Below are 18,397 nucleotides of genomic sequence, written 5' to 3'. Positions count from 1 at the left end.
GTCATTCCATCCACAATAAAGGGCATCTCTGTTGAGCCAGCGGCATCGGTGCCAGTCACCCCGTGACCTGCCCGAGTGGCGAGTGTGACAACTGTCCCCATTTTCAGAGCAGATGCTCCGGGCAAAAGAACCCTAAAATTAGCAGAGCGAGATCCCCGTCTCTACGGCTTCCGCGCGGCAGTGACGTTCAATACTCTATTTATACGAAGGGAACGCGACTGGCGTAGCTCGTGTTTCTGTTATTCTTTATATCGGTAAGCTGCGCTTTAAACCGGTTGACCTAAGTGACAAGATGATTTAAGACACAAATTTAGGACATTGAAAAGAAGCAAATGGAACGCCTTACGCTTAAAAGCGCTATGGATGAATAATAAATAAGATTACCACAGAGAGCGCTTGGTACCGTGCTGAATTTTATTCAGGCGTTCTCTGACACACACATCTTCATACCGATGCAAAAAACGGGAGGGCAGCAACGGAGACCATTTGAGAGCAATTGAGTGGCCATTCCATAAGGTGACGCTTCCAGCCTGCACACGGGGGCAGACTTTCGGGGTAATGCCAGACTGCTATGGATTCAATTTGTGAGAATTGCATCGGAGGTTCAAGTGGACAGATCTGCAAGTGTTGTGGATGCCACATGCAGGTGGGGGGGGGGGGAATCAATGAAAAGCAATTGTTAAGGCATTTCTAGGAACATTCAGAGGAAGGTCTACAAAGCAGTGAGAAGAAAATTAGTCTTTTCACAGTGACTCTTTGCTTCAAATACTGCCAGATAGAAATATCCGCTGCCGTCACATTGTCTTTTATATTTTCATCCAAATCACCTGAGGAATCCCCAAGTATTAAATTCGAACGATGGTTGTGGCTTGCATCAATAATGACCCCCCCCCCATGGTTGGCACACCAACTGTAACATCCTTCCAAACAGACACAACACGTCATCAACCAGAACCAATAAATAATGTACCAAGCACGTGTTAACCCGTGGCTTTAAATGTTTTTGTTTCAACTTTTAAAACGCTGGACTGAACATTTGTGGTGGAACGAAAGGAGGAGTAAAGCAAGCAACGGGGTCAAAAGAAGTTTGATGCAAGTTAGCGTCAGTGCAGCTCAATGAAGGCTTCCATCTCCTCGGAGATGAGTCCCCTGTAAGGAAGTCTGTGCTTTTCCACCGCACGGGCAGCCAGGCACTGAAGGGTGATGTAGTTGAGCGGGTAGAGAGCCGGGTCACCCGTATTGTGCTCGTCTAGCAGCTCGTAGGCCGCCTTCCTCCGCGCGTTGGTGGCGTCAAAGTGCGCCCCGGCCTTCATGAGAAGCGCCATGATCTCCGGGCAGCCGTTGCAGGCGGCGACGTGCAGCGGCGTGTTGTTCTCGCAGTCCCGCGCGTCCACGTCGGCGCCGCACTCCAGCAGCAGCGACGCCACCGCCCGGGAGGGGAAGCGACCCACGGGGTAGCGGCCCACCGACGTGGTTTCCTTATCCACGGCCATGTGGAGCGGCGTGAAGCCGGCGCGGCCGCGGGGATTCAGCTTCAGCAGGCGGTAGACCGTGTACTTCTTCTGGTGCTCCTGCTCTGGGTTGCACTCCAGCTTCTCCAGCAGAAAGACGAGATGGAGGATAATGGCCAGCGCCTTTGTGAACTGAGGCGCCTCGGGCGGATTGTCCTTCTGCGCCACGGCTCGCTCCACCTCCCGCACGCTTTTACCTAACACGGTCATCAGATCGTGGAAGGTGATGCGAGTTGACAGGGTGCCTTTGGCGCGGTCTTGAAGGACAAAGGAGAAAAGCTCGGCGAAGGACAAGAAGCTGGAGGCCGTCATGGGGCTGAGTGGGTCCAGGTTGCTCTGCTGCATATCCAAGGCGTACTTCCACAGACTGATGCATCTTTCAAAATTGCCAGAGTCCGCGTAGACGGCTCCCCTGTAGCGGATGTAATAGGAGGTGTCCGGGTGGGACGGTCCCAAGATGCGCTCGCGGACCAACAAGGCCTGCATCCTCATCTCGTCTGGGTCTGTGATCAGAGCCTCCAGCTCCTCTGCACTGTTCACCTCCTGCGCGCAGCCGTAAGCCGGAACGGGGGGCCCGGGTGGGGGCTTGGTCAAGCACCCCGCTTTTTCCCCTGGCTGCCTGAGCTCCATGGCTCGTCTCCAGTACCTCATGGCTCCCAGAAGATCGCGCTTTTTATCCACAAAAGTGGCTCCGAGCAGCTCCAGCGCATCGACGCGTTCCTCCCTGGAAGTGCGGGGCTGGTGGGCGAGGTACTCCACAATGTTGGTGTGTCCCGTAACACTGGCGGCGAGGAGCGGGGTCATCCCGTATCCGTCCCGTTCCATGCGAGCGCTACACTTTAACAACAACTTCATGATGTCCAGGCTGCCTGACTCGGCGCAATCGTGGAGGGCCGTGTTTCCTTTGACACTTTTACGGTTGACATCAGCACCGCGGTCCAGGAGGAACTTGGCTATCTCCTTGTGGCCCTTGTAGCAGGATATCATGAGACAGGTGTGGCCGTGTCTGTTGGCCACCTCCATGTCAGCCCTGTGCTCCACCAGGTAGCGGACGATCTCCAAGTGGCCGTCAAAGCAGGCAGCTCGCAGTGGTGTGGAGTTAGTCAGAGTCGCGTTGTTCACCGATGCACCGTGTTTTAAAAGAGTCTTGACCACCGCGAGGTGACCGGCAGCCGAAGCCGCCCACAACGGCGGAGCTCCTTCGATCGTCTCGCCGTCAAAGTTCACCGAGCCCCCGAGTTCGACATTAGCTTTACAATGCTCAAGGAGGTAGTCTACGACATCTAAGTGTCCATATCGCGACGAGATCAAGAGAGGAGTGCCTCCTTGTGTTTTCTCTTCGGCTAGAGCTTCGAGCTCTTCGGGAGTTTTGTTGCTCAGCAACTTCTGGATAAGTTTCAGCTTACCATCTCTGGCCGCGTTGAACACAGCCGTAGTTATATCCATGATTAAGGGCTCCGCGTTGCCTCACATGACATTAACCCCATAACCACTCGTTGACCATCAAAGAGGTGACTGTGGCTTTTAAAAGCGCGTCGAACGAATTTTAGTCCGGGCTCTGCTTTGAGCTCTCATCTTGCTTCCATTTTGAGGGCGCTGGCAAGATGGCGTTTGTGTTGCTTGACAGTTTTGTGTATACGGTGGGGGTGGGGGCATTGTGGGTAATGTAGTTGTAGCTTTAGAGTAGCATATGCATATTCTCCGCAAGCTAAACTACATCTCCCACAATGCACTTGAGTTAAATGCCTTAGCAGCTGATGGGTTTGTTTGGTATTTAATTTTAGACAAACAAGCTCCACTTACTGCCTGCCTTAAATGAGACGCATCAGGTCAATGCTGCGTTAACACTTCACAATTCAAACACTCCCTTTGATAGACCACAGACGTTCAATTTAGAAGTGTACATTTATATGATCTTAAAATGTATTCAAATAATAAATACAATACAGTAATGATTCATTATCAAATTTGCCAAGATTGCAGATACATTCTGCAAAGTTTTCAGAATCTTTCAAAAATTGCATTTATTGTGTTTTTCTTCATTTTTCAGCATCATAATCATTTACGACATTGTCGCGGTTAGTCACTTAGCGTCATTATACACTTTGACCAACAGAGGGCGCTAGGCTATAGTTAGAAAACTATGTTTTGCTCTTACGCCGTTCCACCGGTTCTCAAAACTTTGTACACCAAGTCCCACCCAAAAAATACTTGCAAGTACTCCGGAACGTTGTAGGCTCAAGTCATAAAAATAATACAGAAATTTTCCCTCAGTGTAGATTATATTTTTTAAAGAAATGGTAACATGATTTAAACAAACACTGCGCCTCAATACTAGAATACCAGAGGAAAAGAACCAAACTTTCAATAATGATTCAATAAGTGTTGGATAAATATAACACCTAAATGCATATATATTGAATTTAATAAATACAGTGGAGCTGCAATTCAGTGGTTCTTTGGCGTACCACTTGAGAGAGTCTGCATGCGTACGTGCCATACTTTGGGAATCACTACTGTCTTATTGAATTCCATTGGAGACCATTAAAAGCTCAAAATGACCAACTTTGAAATACAATGGCTCATACTCTCTTGAGAAAGGTGATGTTTGCCCTTTGTTTCCGAAGAGCAATAAATCCACAATATTATTTCCTGTTGCCCTTTACTCTGAGGTACATTTCAATCCGATCTTTATTTCCTGATATTAAACAGGAAATTTACCTTCAGAGAGACAATATTTGAGACTTTCCTCTCGACACAAAGGACCGCTTCTGTTCATTTGTCTAGAGGGGAGAAGGAAATAATACAACAAACAAAAACACTTCAACAAAGGTGCAATTAAAAACATTGACAGAAAAAAACGTTGGATCATAGAGGAATTTATTGTTTGGACAGCAAGTTACGAGTACAGCAGCCTGAGGGTTGTTACATTCAATAGCCAATACATGACCAAATACAAAGTCTATCAAAAAACAAAATGGCATAATTCATTTGATAGCGCAGCTTATACATTTGGCATCCCCATGTAAACTAGACCAAAAAAAAAAAAATGCCAATACAAAGTACATTGTGCAGCTCAGGAGGAGGTTCCACTTTTTGTCATTGCAAACTGTCTGGTTTTTGGTTTGGCCTTTCATGTGCAAGAAACATCTCCCATAAGAAACCTTTCACCTGTTCCAGTATTGATCAGCTCTGTGAAGTGGAATGAAGGCCGAAAAGGAAGAGCTCTGAAGGGCTGCTGTCTTTTTCGTCGGCCAAAGTCTCGACAGGGATTCCCTACAGGCCCGCGAGCAACTCACTAAGCAGCACTTCCCGTTCTCCGAGAAGCACGTCTCTCTTCAAACTGGTTCCCTTGTTGACTACTTTTATCTTCATGGCTAGACTTTTGACTTGCGTCTTGGACAGCGAGTCAAAAAAAAAGTCCTCGTTAAAAACGGGATTCCTGCTATTCTTGATAATCGTGCTTCTCTGTTTCTGTTTCTTGCCGGGTTTCAGGTAAAGCCCAACACAGCAGTTGATGCTCTTCAGGTCCATTTGCTTGCCATAAATGGCCTCCGCCTTTAGCACGCGAACCCTCAGCCGCGCCGCCTCTGGGTCGTAGTGCGTGCTGAGTCGGAGCGTCCCGCCCTTGTGCAGATTAATGGTGTGCTCGCGCTGCAGCGGGTCGGACGCCAAAGCCCTCGAGCTGCTCCCTTTATATTTGCGGAGAGCGGGAGAAGTTGGGCAACGCGTACGCCGGCGTTGCATGTTGGGGCTGTTGTCGGCCGAGCTGCAATCGTCCGTGGAGAGGGAGCTGTGGCGGGCCAACGAGCGCTTGGCACGAGATACCTTGAGACAAACGACAAACGCAAACGTCAACCGGCTGTACCGAGAAAGGCAGCGGAATGGATTGATTGGTTCGAGTCGAATCGCAGTTGAATTTTTGTAATCATCGTTTCACATCAAAACAGAATCAACTCCTTGCCTTGTGCGCCGTCTCTTGCGTGATAGAACGCAGGAGCGAGGCCGAACGGGAAAGCAGAGGAGAGTTAAAAGGGGACGAGTCCGCCGAAGAACAGGTGTCACTCTCGCCGCCGCTGAAGTAACGGTAGAGGTTGTTGTCAGCCGGGGTCAAATGAGTCCCCCCTTGAGAGCGCCTCTGGGAGTTTGGGGAGGTAAGAGGGCTGCTGGGGTCGCTGTGGAACAGGCTCTCCTTGCGCCGGGTGTGAGGAGACTCCACCAACGTGGAGAAGCCGTAGGAGGTCTGAGCCTTGGGGACGTAAGGCAACGACATTGCGGTCTGTGACTGAGGGTCTGCGTTTGTGTTGGCGTGCGGAGTCACGGCGGCTGGCTCATCTGCGCTTTCTATTTGGATGATGTGGCGATTTGCTGACTTTTGGAGATTGCGCCTGTCTCCTCCCAAACGAGAAAAGAGGCGAGGGCTGCAGGCGTTTTTGCCGCCTCGAGCTCTGGGACTCTGGACGCAGATGACGTGATCGGAGGTGGAGGGTCGCAAGGTGGAGTAGTGCTGAGGCTTGGGGCTGGCTGGCTCTTCTGGCGGGCAGCAGATGAGTTTGGGGGGGATGAAGAAATCGGGGATCTTTTGGGGGGTGAGCACATTAGCGTACACAGACACCGGAATGGCCTCGGTGGTCTGCGAGGACTGAGATTGTGATCCACTGGTGTCCATTTTGTGACGTAGCTTCTCCAGGAGCCACATGTCCACCTAGGAGTGTCGAGCCATTAGTTCTGCATTAACAAGTCAACAAATACGATGTCTCTAAAGGTTCATATGTTTTAATATGATAAAATAAAAATCGTCTCTTGTGTGATGGAATGCAACAGGAGAGTCTGTTTGATACTGTAGAATTGAACCAACCCCAAATGATAATAATAATCATTCCACACCACCCATTAAACAACTAACACACAAAAATGAGAAAAAGATCTAAATAAGTGATTTGTAAGTGTTTTAAAAAAATATGGAATTATTTTTCAATTACACCGTAGCATTTGTTTCTCTTCTCATCAAAATAAATAAATACATGACCTAAATGACACCAAAACGATCAACTATAAAACTATCAATTTCAAACTCAAGAAGAATTAATGACTTAAAAGGCATGATTTGATAGTCGTGCTTCAGCAAATGTAAATCCCACCACACCCCAAAACATTAAACAAACTTTTTTTTTGACGTGTAAAGAACGATTATAACGGCATCAAAAAAAATATATCAATAGAACAAAGTAGAACTTAGTTGAGGAAAAAAAAAAAATCGGCTACATCTGGCATAGCCGAATTACCTGTTCAACTTCGCCTTCTTCGGAACAGTTACAAAGTGATGTGTGCGAGGTTCTCCGAGATGATGTGCGCGACCAAACCTTCTGCGACTTTCCAGTGTGATCCAGAAGCAGGGAAAAAAAGCAGCGCAACAGGGCGCTCGTTTTATAAGACGAGCTGCGCTCTGCCAGGAGCCAATAGGAACCTTGCGAAAGCTTCCAAGGTATTTATTGATCATTAAACGATTCGGTTCGGGAATCCAATTCAAAATGACTTAAAGGTTGTTCGGTATATCAAGTAGTTTTCCTTCATAAATTCATCTTCATAAAATAGTCACAGTCTAAATGCTTGCTTGAAATTGAAAGCAAAATCGATCGGATTCCAAATCCGTTCCATCAAAAATAAGACTGTTTGCTTTTGTCTTCTTTTCTATCTTAATAAGTTGATATTAGATGAGAGTCAAAAAGATGTCGCAGAGTGAGGTTATTTCACATATTGTTTTGCTCAACAAGTGTAACCATCCATCCATCCATCCATCCATCCATCCATCCATCCATCCATCCATCCATCCATCCATCCATCCATCCATCCATCCATCCATCCATCCATCCATCCATCCATCCATCCATATAATAACAATAAATAATAATTGAACTTTCAAATATCTGCTTTATTAGCCCTACACTAACATTTATTGTACAGTACAATAATCATCATTCATTCTACATATTCGCTTTTCCTTAATCCTAATTTTAAATGTACACTTTTATAGAACCTGGAAGACACTTAAAAGAAATTGAAAAGTGTTTCTGCAAAGTAAAAAAGCGAAGGTAGATTTATGTAAATGAAGTCATTCATCCATCTATCCATCTGAAAATAGAACAAAGTCCATTATGGATTTGTGAAGCCTCATTAGACAGTGGGATGAATCATCTAGTGGTCTCTCCATCTATTTAGCTATCTGAACAGTCATTTAATTTCAAATTACGTCTAAGTGTCAAGACGCTAACATTTGGGACATGCATGCGAATTAAAAACGTTTGGGCTTGCAAAAAATAAACATAGATATATAATACATTCATCAGATTAGAAGACGGATGGTATTTACAATCCCCCCCCAAAATTTCGGTCTTATCTCCTTAAACAATGAATATTTGATCACAAATGGTGGAGCAACACATGTAGACAGATAAATTTGAAATACTACTTGGCATGTATTCTTCATCCTCTGTAGAGAACAAATAATATTACTACGCCTTACCACTAGCCCAGGCACGCACATAACAGAAGCAAAACAAAAAAATTGGCAAAAAAAGTAATTTATTACTTTAATTATGTGACAATAATTGTATTTATATTTTATTATCTTGACATACAAGTGTTTTATTTACCAGCATGGTCAGGGAACCAATTAAACTCCAACAGTGATTGCCTGCAAGCAGACTTGCATTCCACCGTCAGACAACATGATTTATTTTCGTCCCATCGTCACGTTGAATAACGCAGTACAGAATTGTTTGAGTCCTCCTACACATTTTCGCAACGGCATCAGCCTTCGTTAGTGAGTATTCCGTGTATGATCTTTGACTGCTAGCCTCTGTATACAAAAGTGTTCATACATCACAAGATCGATCTGTTTTTTATGGTCACCTTTTTTTTCCAACATTGTGCTCTCACGGAAGCAAATGAGGTCAGTTTTTTTTTCCATAAAATATTCATAATTTAATACAGACAATACTGCAGTGTATGGAATAAATAAAGACAATATTTGCGCGGCACACTTTATTGTCTTTTGTAAAAAAAAATGTTTTGACGAGTGACATCAAACTTTCGCCGCTATTTTAAGTTCATTTTATTACATATATATATAAAAATATATATATTTACATTTCAGACGTATGTATTGTATTGAATGGAAGTTTTTTTTTATTTTTTTATAACCTCCAAGTAGTTGCTCTAGCAAGTCAAGAAAGAACCAATGAATTATTCAACCATGCTCGTTGAAAACAACAGCCTTTGAAACTTTCTTCTCTACAAATGTAAAAAGTGAACTTGGACCATTTGAGTCATCCCTCCTCTTGAAAAAGACTGAGGACAAAATAGTTGAGTCACGCACATAGCAGCAGGAGGATGGTTCTGATTTTGAAAGAGCTGCCGAGGTCTAATTTGGAAAAAGTTGCAAATGAAAAGTTGTTTGGTGGCAATTATCTTTAAATTCGTCCTGCACAAAGAAGCGTAATTATGATGCCATTTGTGACTCAGATTTTCTGTTTTTGACATTCGCAATGTGTTCTTTTAGAAGGACATGATCCAGTTCTAAAATGTCAACCTAGAATATACGTAGCATTTATTAACAAATATTTATTGGCATTGTAAAAAGTCAAGCAAAAAGGACTTGTACACGTGTTTGAAATCAAACGTAGAGCATCGTGATAGATGTTTAAATTAGGCTCCATCACCGTCTTATCACACACGAATCAATTCACACATCCCACACATAAATAACAAAGGGATTGTTCATACGTGAGAAGGACTGCACGATTGCTTTGTTCATGTTGCATATAGCTGAGGATCTCACTCTGTGATGTGACTTTCACCTGCTAATTAACCCGAGCTAAATTTGAGTATATTTACTTACTTGAGGTTTTATGTTACAGAATATTGTTGATAGACTTAAAAATGTTTCCTCCTCATCAAAAAAGTCTGATTATTTGGAACGCTAACAAGCTCCCACTACGCTAATAGCTAACTAGCACTACTAAAGCTAATGTTGGGCAAAGTCAACATTGCTTTAGCTAAGGCTAATGCAAAAATTGGAACTATTCCAAATCATTGACTGAAAGGCGGCTTTTTGTTTCTGTATGCCACTAATTTTGTGGGGTTTTTTTTCCTAGCTTATCCGCCCGATCATGTGATCAAAACGCATGTATGTTTTTGTGTTTGTCGAATAGCTTTATGTCACAGTGTTGCCATATGGATGAACCATATCCAACAAAAGTGTTTCATAAAATATTACCCGGCCTCACGTACATATTTGTGAGGTCTCACTTGAGAAAACGATGCGTCAGACTCATTCACCAGCTGCACTCAAATCCTCTTTAAGGCTCTTAAATTCCATCACACCATCTGCTTTGAGGCCACCAGCAACCAAGGTAAACAGTCATCACGCACACTCACTACTGAAGAGAGAAGTATTTCTTGTGTCGGCCTTCAGACTTGCCATGATACACTCATTTGAGGATTAGCGCATATGCGGACCAAAAGAGCAGACGAGTGGAGAGTACATAGAACAAGTAAACATGGCCAACAGAAGATCGGACAGATGGAGATGGGGTGAAGACAGTACAAGATGGAGCATGCACAAATGAAGCATGGACCTGTACCATCTGTAAGACAGTTGGGGAAAAAAACTGTCGCTTATTGGCGAGAGCGGTAACAAGAACACCGAATGAAGGATTTTTTGTTGTTGTTGTGTTTTTTTGAACTTACTGCAGTCAATGCAGATGTTCACCAAAGTGGTTCAATCACTAAATAGCCCATGGTGACACAATTATTTTAAGGATATTCAACAACTAGAGTGTATTGATTCTTGCAAAAGAAAATTTCAAATCACTCCAGATTGTCTCTCGTTTCTTTTTTTCTTTCTTCCATAATTCATGCTATTCTGAAGTTCTACGAAGGTGTACAATTAGCTTCAGAGAGAAAAAAAAAAAAAAGAAGCTCTCTGAAGTGCCTTTTAGGTCCTCGCTCAATATAGCAGTCATGGACAAAACAGCCTGAAGGAAGTCAAATCAATAAAATAAATCTTTTAAGCAAGTTCTTCATGACAAGCACAGCCAGAAATAACAGAGTACAACTAAACCTTGGATTTATGTATCATCTTGGATTTATAACCACCACAGGCAACTAACTAATTGTTCCCCCACATAAAACTTTGTGCTGTGTGTGTATTATGTGGACCTAATGGGTGAAATTAGCGCAATAATCATTCAACATTTTACAATACAAACTGGTGTAACAGTTCAAATGATCACATGGTGGAAATTTGGAAATAGCATTCTAAACTCAAATTTAAGTTTCGAATGTAAATATCTTGCTTTGACAAATGTGTTCTGTAAAAAAATGGATGCAGTGATTCAACATGTTCAACATGACACATTTCTCCGATGTCTGCTTTTTTTTTTTTTTTATACACTCGTGTTCTATTTTGTGTGACAGCTTCAATGTTTTGACAATGTCTGAGTGATGCTAACTGTGTGACAGCAAAGTAAGAAGCAATGCGGGCACTGCTGACAGCCCACATCATCACCAACAATTAACACAAGTCGATGAGTGAACTCCACGGATGTTGATTAGGTCAGGGACTAGAGAATCTTGATTAGTATTGACAACTGGCAGTTGTCAAAGACTTTTTAGTCTCATCTCATTTATTTTTGAATGGAAAAGGAAAATTACAAGGAATAAATGAGGTGCCCTTAAAAATGACAGTTCTTTGTAATATAAATAAATAAGTCCATCTTATCGAGGGGGGAAAACAAATAACTAAAATTGTGTTGTTGCAGAAATGTGCACAGACTCTTAACTGGGTATTTCATTTATTTGTTCTTCGAGTTGGTATTCCTGATTTATTTTTGCCACGTAGCAGAAGCATGAAAGTTTTATTCCCACTGCAACGATACATAATTCCCTCCGCCTTATCTAAGCCCCGCCTCCCCGTTGTAGCTCAAGACAAACTACGGCAAAAGTCAAAATTCCCAACGTACATCATTAAATTGTCGTTACCTGTATTCTCTGGTTTGTGATTATCTTCTTTGTCGAAGAATGGAAATATAATCTGTCTTTTGATTGATTTATTTTTAATAACCACCAATCATTACAAGTGCCTTGAGGTTCCTCTACTCGACTCAGAGCTCAAAACAATTACAGCAAACATATTTGTATTGTGAAGTCATAACACTGGCTTGGCTTTCTCATTAGTTCGCATTGTGATGTTGAATTTGCATATCTTGATACTCCATGTGAATTTTTTTATTACAAACACATCCAGAACAATATGCATTAAGTCAATTAGACGTAATACAACTCTGGCTCCTCTGTGAGTTTTATTTTCAAAAAGGCATAATGTTCATCCAGATCTTGTTTTGCATCTCATTAGAGGGGGCACATTTACCAACTGTTGTGTCTGAGATTGTACAAAGATCTTTTTTTTCTCCACAATTTTCATCCTTCATGGGAAGGGCCCGATATGGATCTACATAATACCTGGCAAAAATGATCAAGCTGGCTAAATGAGGTGGAGTTGAAGCTCAATGCAAGTAGATGTTCCCTATGGGTGATGAGTGGAGTATGTCAGCGGCACAGCAACAAATATTGATGTTCTAATTACTTTAAATCCATCTTGTGCAATTGGTGTCGATGTCAAATGTCAAATTAGCATATTAATGATTTCATTTGGACCTGTGGCTAGAAAGCATAGCGTCTCAAACGCTTTTTTTGATCTAATAATTGGTGGAGCTTTGAAACTTGAACAGGGAACCGTTTTTTTTTTTTTTTTTTTCTCCACAATGATCTACTTCAGTTGCATTGGGCTGTGTTGCCCAATGTGCTCATCAAACTTTTATGGGACTTGAAACAATCCATACTTGTGAAGCCCTCGCATCACCTTGACTCAGTGTGAAGACAGCAAAGCCTAGATCACATATTGTAATACTGTACAGTACTGATGGGAAAATGAAGCTTCAAATGTGATGCATGAACCAGTTTTGACTGATCTAGATGGCACTATTCAACACTGAGCTGAAAGCATACCCACTTAGCAGTTTTGAAACCTTTTTATATGACCAACACTCCCATCTAGAGTTAAACAAGACACACCTGGTTCATGAAACAATTTTGAAGCTTCATTTTCCCTTCATTATTCTACAGTGAATTTCATCTACTCATGTAGAGCAGTATACATTTGACAATTAATAAATCCAATCAATAAAATACAGCATCGGTTTAGTTGATTACACTTGTACTATACACTGAAAGTGAGACGTGTGACACCTTCTACCACTCATATTTCCACGAATGATTCTTTCGAACTTATGCCGCCCACAATTAATGGCCTATTCTTGGATAATGGCTGTGATTCACTGACAATCAGTGACTTTGTTTGCAATTTAAAAGAAATAATCCCGGCTGGTTAGCGTGGCCCTGCTAGCTTGTTAATGTTGTATCATACAAGAGTTCAATGTCCTTGCTGTTTGCTTTGCCTTCTTTTTTGTCTCTTGGCCAAGCCTTGGAGGTGTACAATGGCAACACTGCAGTGAGGGTGTTTGAAATGGAGGAGGACTTTAAGTGGTGAGAGAATCACTGAACACGATTAACACCACAGGGTTTATTTTTAAAGTTAAGACCGCCTACAAACTGCGCTTGGACACTAATCAGCGAGAGTGAACCAGTGAACCATTGTTATCTTTTTTTTTTTTTTTGGGCTGCTCAGTCAATATTAGTTTGTACTGTAGGAATAAGAATTATCCGAAGATGCAAAAACAATCAGTCAATAGATACTGACGAGATTTTAGTATCTCATGGAATATAATACGACCCAATCACAACTTGACAAGAATATATTGTAAGATTTCCTATGATCATTTAAAACTGATGCCAAATGTGCATTTCGGATCATTTTTTTAAATTAACGATTTCCTTATTTGTGCAGCATTTAACATCTCATCTGGCGATAATTGCTTTTTGACTCAATTCTTTTTTTAGGCATCTGAGCTTGTACATGTACAATGAGAACATTCTCTAATAAAGACTTCTGAGTCACCCACCAGGTTATGAGTGTCAATCATCAAAGAGAACGGATTAATTAGACCTGAGACGTGCTGTAAATTGTGAAGCATGGATCTTTTTTTTCTCTCAGAGTTGTTAAGACAGAGTGAAAATGTCACTTCAAAAGTTGCGGCCACAAAAAAAATAATAATTGCGGGTGAAACAATTCCTTTGTGGATGATAACAGTTTTTATACTTGATACAAAAATTATGAAATGAACACTTTCATAGAGGAATTGCTAGATTACAGTTTATTGCTCTAAGGAAGGGGGTTGACAAGTCTTCTTCCCTGTTGCTAAAGCAACAAGTAATGTCATTGCCATTTCCAGATATGAAACCGGGAGGGCAGGAGAGAAAACGCAGCCACTGTATGTTCTCCAGCCAACATCTCCACCTGTTTGAAATCTCCATCTGCTCAGTTTCTAATAAAACCAACGCCAAGCAACTGGAGAGAGGAAGTCGCAAATTAAAATCACGTTTGTGCTACTGGTAATATCAACTTTCCCAATTTGGAAGTGGATTGTACGTCTATTTTTATTGAGTTCACTTTGATGAAACAATGAAACCTTTCACTCATTTATAGCAATGGAAATGCGTCACTTGGTTCCGCTTCTTAGCCAATTAACTCTGGCTGATGATGCAAAAGTTTCCCGCAGTCCTTCTTTCAGTTTGATGTGAGCTGATGCTAATTAGACCTTGGAAATATTTTAATTGCTAAAAACAAAGATAGCATTTTTTTTTTTTGTGTGATGTTAAGCCTTTGTACACAGTACGGCAAATGATGGTGGAGTTATTAAATTGGGGATTGCAATTTTTTAAAATTTTTGCTTCAGTCATTACAGCCGTCAACGCATCCGCCATATTGGATGTGGTCACCGTAGCAGTCATAGAAACAGTGAGTTAAAATGATAGCTGGCCTTCCGAAATGATTCGCGTCCAAAAAACAACAAAGCCCAAGCTGTCAAATACTAATGAACTAGCAGCATCTGAAACAAAATAGAAAAAAGGCAAGTGAATTCTCGACACTTCTGTATACCGGTTGTATTTTTCGTAGCCCCCAAAATCATTTTCTGTTTAATTTTTAAATACAAAATATGGAGTTTCCGATCATAATCCAATACTTCCTGTTTTCGCCTACCAGACATATTGAAAACACCCTTCGGAAAAACAAGCAAAGACCTCAAACCATATCATGAAAATGTCACAGACCGCCTCTGAGGTCTCACTGATATTTTGGATATTTACCAAGCTGTAGAAATACCAGGAGCCGTTTGTCAACATTCAAAATTGAGAGAAAAATTGAAAAGGAGATTGAAGATTATCTTCCCAAACCTCACTCTTCATCCATGCTACTGTCGTGGGTGGGTCGATTGAGTGGGGGGGGGAGTAATACACCCGCTGAGCGCCAAGGAGCGAGTCGAACGAAGGAATTGATAGGCACTATTCTGATTAGCTCGAGGAAAAGCCAAGTCATCTACAGAGGTCAGTCTTGCTGTGAGGCAGGAAGTGCACGGCGAGGTTCTTGCCTTGCTTTTGTGATGTTTTAAATCAGAGAAGCACGTCACACCACTTTGCAATTCATCCAACATTTCCAACCGAGGCCCTTTCCGCCGTGACTAATGTTCCTTTTGGACATGAACTATTTTTTCTTCTTCAATATTTGTTTCACAGCCATCTTGATCAACACTATCAACGCTTATTATGTTCCTTGTCCGATTTTTCGAGACATATCACTTTCTTGTATTTTTCCCATTGGGCAACGACTGCCGAGTGACTGAATCCGATGTTATTTTGGTCATTATCATCATTAGGCAAATTGCCGATGGGATGTCGGGGACGGTGGGGGGGGGGGGGGGGGGGGGGGGGGGGGGGGGGGGGGGGGGGCTGAGTGTGGGCGTGTTGTGCTCAAATGACTTTTTCATGTTCGGAGGGTAAATTAAGGTAGATCACATTTGGGATGAGCACTCGTCTTCCACATCGCTTGAGAATTTAGAGTCACTCCATATAATTACCAAGATGGCACACCAGTTTCTGCTCACCCGGGAATGTCAATTATTATTTTTTTTTAATTTCAATTTTAAAATGATTTACATACCAATGGTGTTTCTTTAGGGAAGCTGTTCCGGTAGCCGCCACTCAATATCACATGCTGCCACATTGGCGCTTCACAGCAGCACAGCGTGCTCGATGCTTAATGAGCTGTGTCCGCTTTCATCCAGCATTTTCAATTAGAGCACAAGAGTCGGGTTCGGTTTGGATCTGACTAAAGGGGTGCCCCCTTTTTGCTCTCGCTTGTTGCAATGCAAGAATGCAACCATTTTAATTGCTTTTGCATTCGAGTAACCACTGGAGCACTTTTAGAATGATCGACCTTTGCAACCAATTTATTCTGGAACTCTTGAACGAGTATGTCACAGCTGGTCTGCAAAATTTTGTTTTGTGAAATCGCTGATACAGATTATATTTTAAAATTCCCAGAAAAATCCAAAAATATGGAAAAGTCATCTTGGGGTTCTAAGCATATTTTGGAGGTGGAGACAGTCCCCCTTCACCCCCCCCCCCTCTAGCTCAGCCACTGCCTTGAAAGGATTTATTGCATTTACATGATTAGCCTATAGGAAATATTGCTTTAAATTTCATATGATTCAGCTTTAGTCATTAATTCAATCATCCCCATTAATCACAAAAAATGAGGTTCCACTGCAGATTATCTCGATGATTTGAACTTGCACTATTATTATCTAATCTAGATTCTATTGGTTTTCACATGGATTTTCAGACGAGATTTCAGCGGCGTGGCTTTGAGGTGAATTCAATGGGCTGTTAATTACCTGTCGGATAAACGTTGAAGAGCTGAGCATGACATGCCAGCCTTGTCTCGCGATGGTCAGAAGGAGAGTGGAGGATAAGAAGGCTGATGTGGACTATTGAGAGGCGCAGTCGGGGGAAACAGACTGCAGTATCTGTTGCCTTGCCAACCGAGCCCCTCAGAGTGCCAGGGTTAAATGTAAACGATTCTCTGGCGGTGCAAATATAGGTTGCCATCTGTTTTCTTGACACTTCCTTTGTTACAAATTCTCAAACGTGGAAAAAAATGAATGTGTGGGTGTTTTCATTAAAAGTAAATATGAGTTTTTTAAATATGAAAGTGATGAGTGGGCGTAGTCATTCTTGAAATGAAAAAAAAAAAACATTTTCATGTGTTCTTTGATTTGGAGGATTTTTTGGGTTGAATTCAAGTGTTCAGGTGGAGCTGCTAAAGTTCTATGGTCAGTTTGAAAAAGAACATTTTCTGACACGTAAGAGATGCAAAGGCATGTAGAAAGCAAAGTTGTTGCTTAGAAACGGTAAGAAATTAGCCAAAGTTTGTCTAAACCATCTGATCTAATCTCCCGGAGCGATGTGTGTGCGTGCATGTTGTCGAGGGTGGGGTTGGCAGACTCAAGTTTAGCAGAGGTGGTTACTAAGCAACTGTTTTGTTTTCAGATTTAAATAAAGCTTGTTTTTTTTTTTTTCAGTGTCCTTAATTTCTCCAGAGACTGTTGCATGAATTTAATGAATAGGAGTTGGTGTCACCTTACTCTACCCAATAAATTGTCTGAAAATTCAACTAGTCATTTTGACTGCAGATATGACTTTGATTTAACTCAAAACATTTGTATCTCAAATCATTGTAATCTGTGTGCACACCCAGAGACATCTCATTGACCTGATCCCTATTATACAAAGCCTTTCATTTTATTTGGAGTCCTAATTGGCTATGTGAGAGGAGTTTAATGAAGGGCTTTGGAGAGGTTTTTACAGATGTAGAAGCCATGTTTTATCACCTAGCCTAATTAAAGGTTTCCAACTCTAGAGAACATGACAACCCTCATCATACAATGCCTATATGCTCATACATGTGTGTTTGCAAGGAAGACGTCCCACTGCCTCAACTGCAGGGGATGCTCATTTGCAGGTATTCCCCGATCTCCGGATGGCAATCGCTCAGTGCTGCACATAACGTCAACCTGGTCAACTATTTACAGCTTTCATTATGGGGGTTGTGTAACATTTGAATTGAATATGTACCTGCCTTATTGAACTAGACTTAACAAGATTTACTGACAAACAGCATAAACGAAGTTTTACCTCAAATCTTGGCTACATGCTGAAACCTGAAAATAAATATTAGCCAGAATATTTCCCAAAGTGAACCAAAAACTATTTTCAACTCCCAAAAACTTTTCATTCAAGTATTTTTATTTAATTTTTGACTATAATTTTTAGTTTTCAAGTTCAAACTCAACACGTCTATTTTTAATTTCTTTTTAAGAATTATTTTTTTCTAGCATGATTTTTTTTTTTCCAAGTACAAAACCTTTGACCCCAATCTACTTCATCTATGTGCTTGCAACTACAGACATGCCCATGAAAAGAGATACACATGAATACAGAATATAAACCGTGATGTATATAACCTTACATAAACAGTATAGTATATAAACCGAGATGTGTTCTTTCTATGTTAGAAATATAGAAATATATATATTTTGTCCTATATATTCTGGACAAAATTCAGCCCATAAGAAAGATTTGAAAAAAAAATAAAACAGTCAGACTGCGCTATCTGTTGTTCAAAGGTTGAAACCGCAGCCGTAAAAAAAAATAAAAATCTATTGCCTATTCATTTGCGTACATGTAAACAATTTATGAATGGCTTTGAAATGCCCCTTGGCAACGTTATAGAATTTATATTTCTTTTAATTTATATTCAAAACAACAGACACCACGCATGCGCGTTACTCAATCGTTGGGTGGGG

General features: G+C 41.7%; 2 protein-coding genes across 2 annotated transcripts; both read right to left on the bottom strand.

Moving 5' to 3' along the window:
* Positions 1-376: 376 nt before the first annotated feature.
* On the bottom strand, positions 377-3,140 carry fem1a (fem-1 homolog a). The gene has a single exon (XM_085930856.1). It carries the CDS (start codon positions 2,955-2,957, stop codon positions 1,104-1,106), a length of 1,854 nt encoding a protein of 617 aa, XP_085786982.1. The 5' UTR covers positions 2,958-3,140; the 3' UTR covers positions 377-1,103.
* A 1,291-nt stretch (positions 3,141-4,431) lies between these two features.
* On the bottom strand, positions 4,432-6,210 carry LOC147045912 (C2 calcium-dependent domain-containing protein 4C-like). Its single transcript, XM_085930369.1, has 2 exons — positions 5,476-6,210; positions 4,432-5,339 (listed from the first exon to the last, which is right to left on the bottom strand). The coding sequence occupies exons 1-2, from the start codon at positions 6,208-6,210 to the stop codon at positions 4,788-4,790; spliced, it is 1,287 nt and encodes a 428-aa protein (XP_085786495.1). The 3' UTR covers positions 4,432-4,787.
* Positions 6,211-18,397: the final 12,187 nt, after the last annotated feature.

Source organism: Syngnathus leptorhynchus, chromosome 14 (genome assembly GCF_054491065.1).
Source record: "Syngnathus leptorhynchus isolate UIUO chromosome 14, UIUO_Slep, whole genome shotgun sequence".
NCBI lineage: Eukaryota > Metazoa > Chordata > Actinopteri > Syngnathiformes > Syngnathidae > Syngnathus > Syngnathus leptorhynchus.
This window is presented reverse-complemented; position numbering and strand designations above follow the sequence as displayed.

What these genes read in the sequence shown, in the direction of transcription:
- LOC147045912 (XM_085930369.1), bottom strand. Translation starts at nt 6,210, where the DNA reads ATGTGGCTCCTGGAGAAGCTACGTCACAAAATGGACACCAGTGGATCA. An exon ending in CGCAAGAGACGGCGCACAAG is followed by an intron (nt 5,340 to 5,475) that starts GCAAGGAGTTGA and finishes GTTTGTCTCAAG; the next exon opens with GTATCTCGTGCCAAGCGCTC.
- fem1a (XM_085930856.1), bottom strand. Translation starts at nt 2,957, where the DNA reads ATGGATATAACTACGGCTGTGTTCAACGCGGCCAGAGATGGTAAGCTG.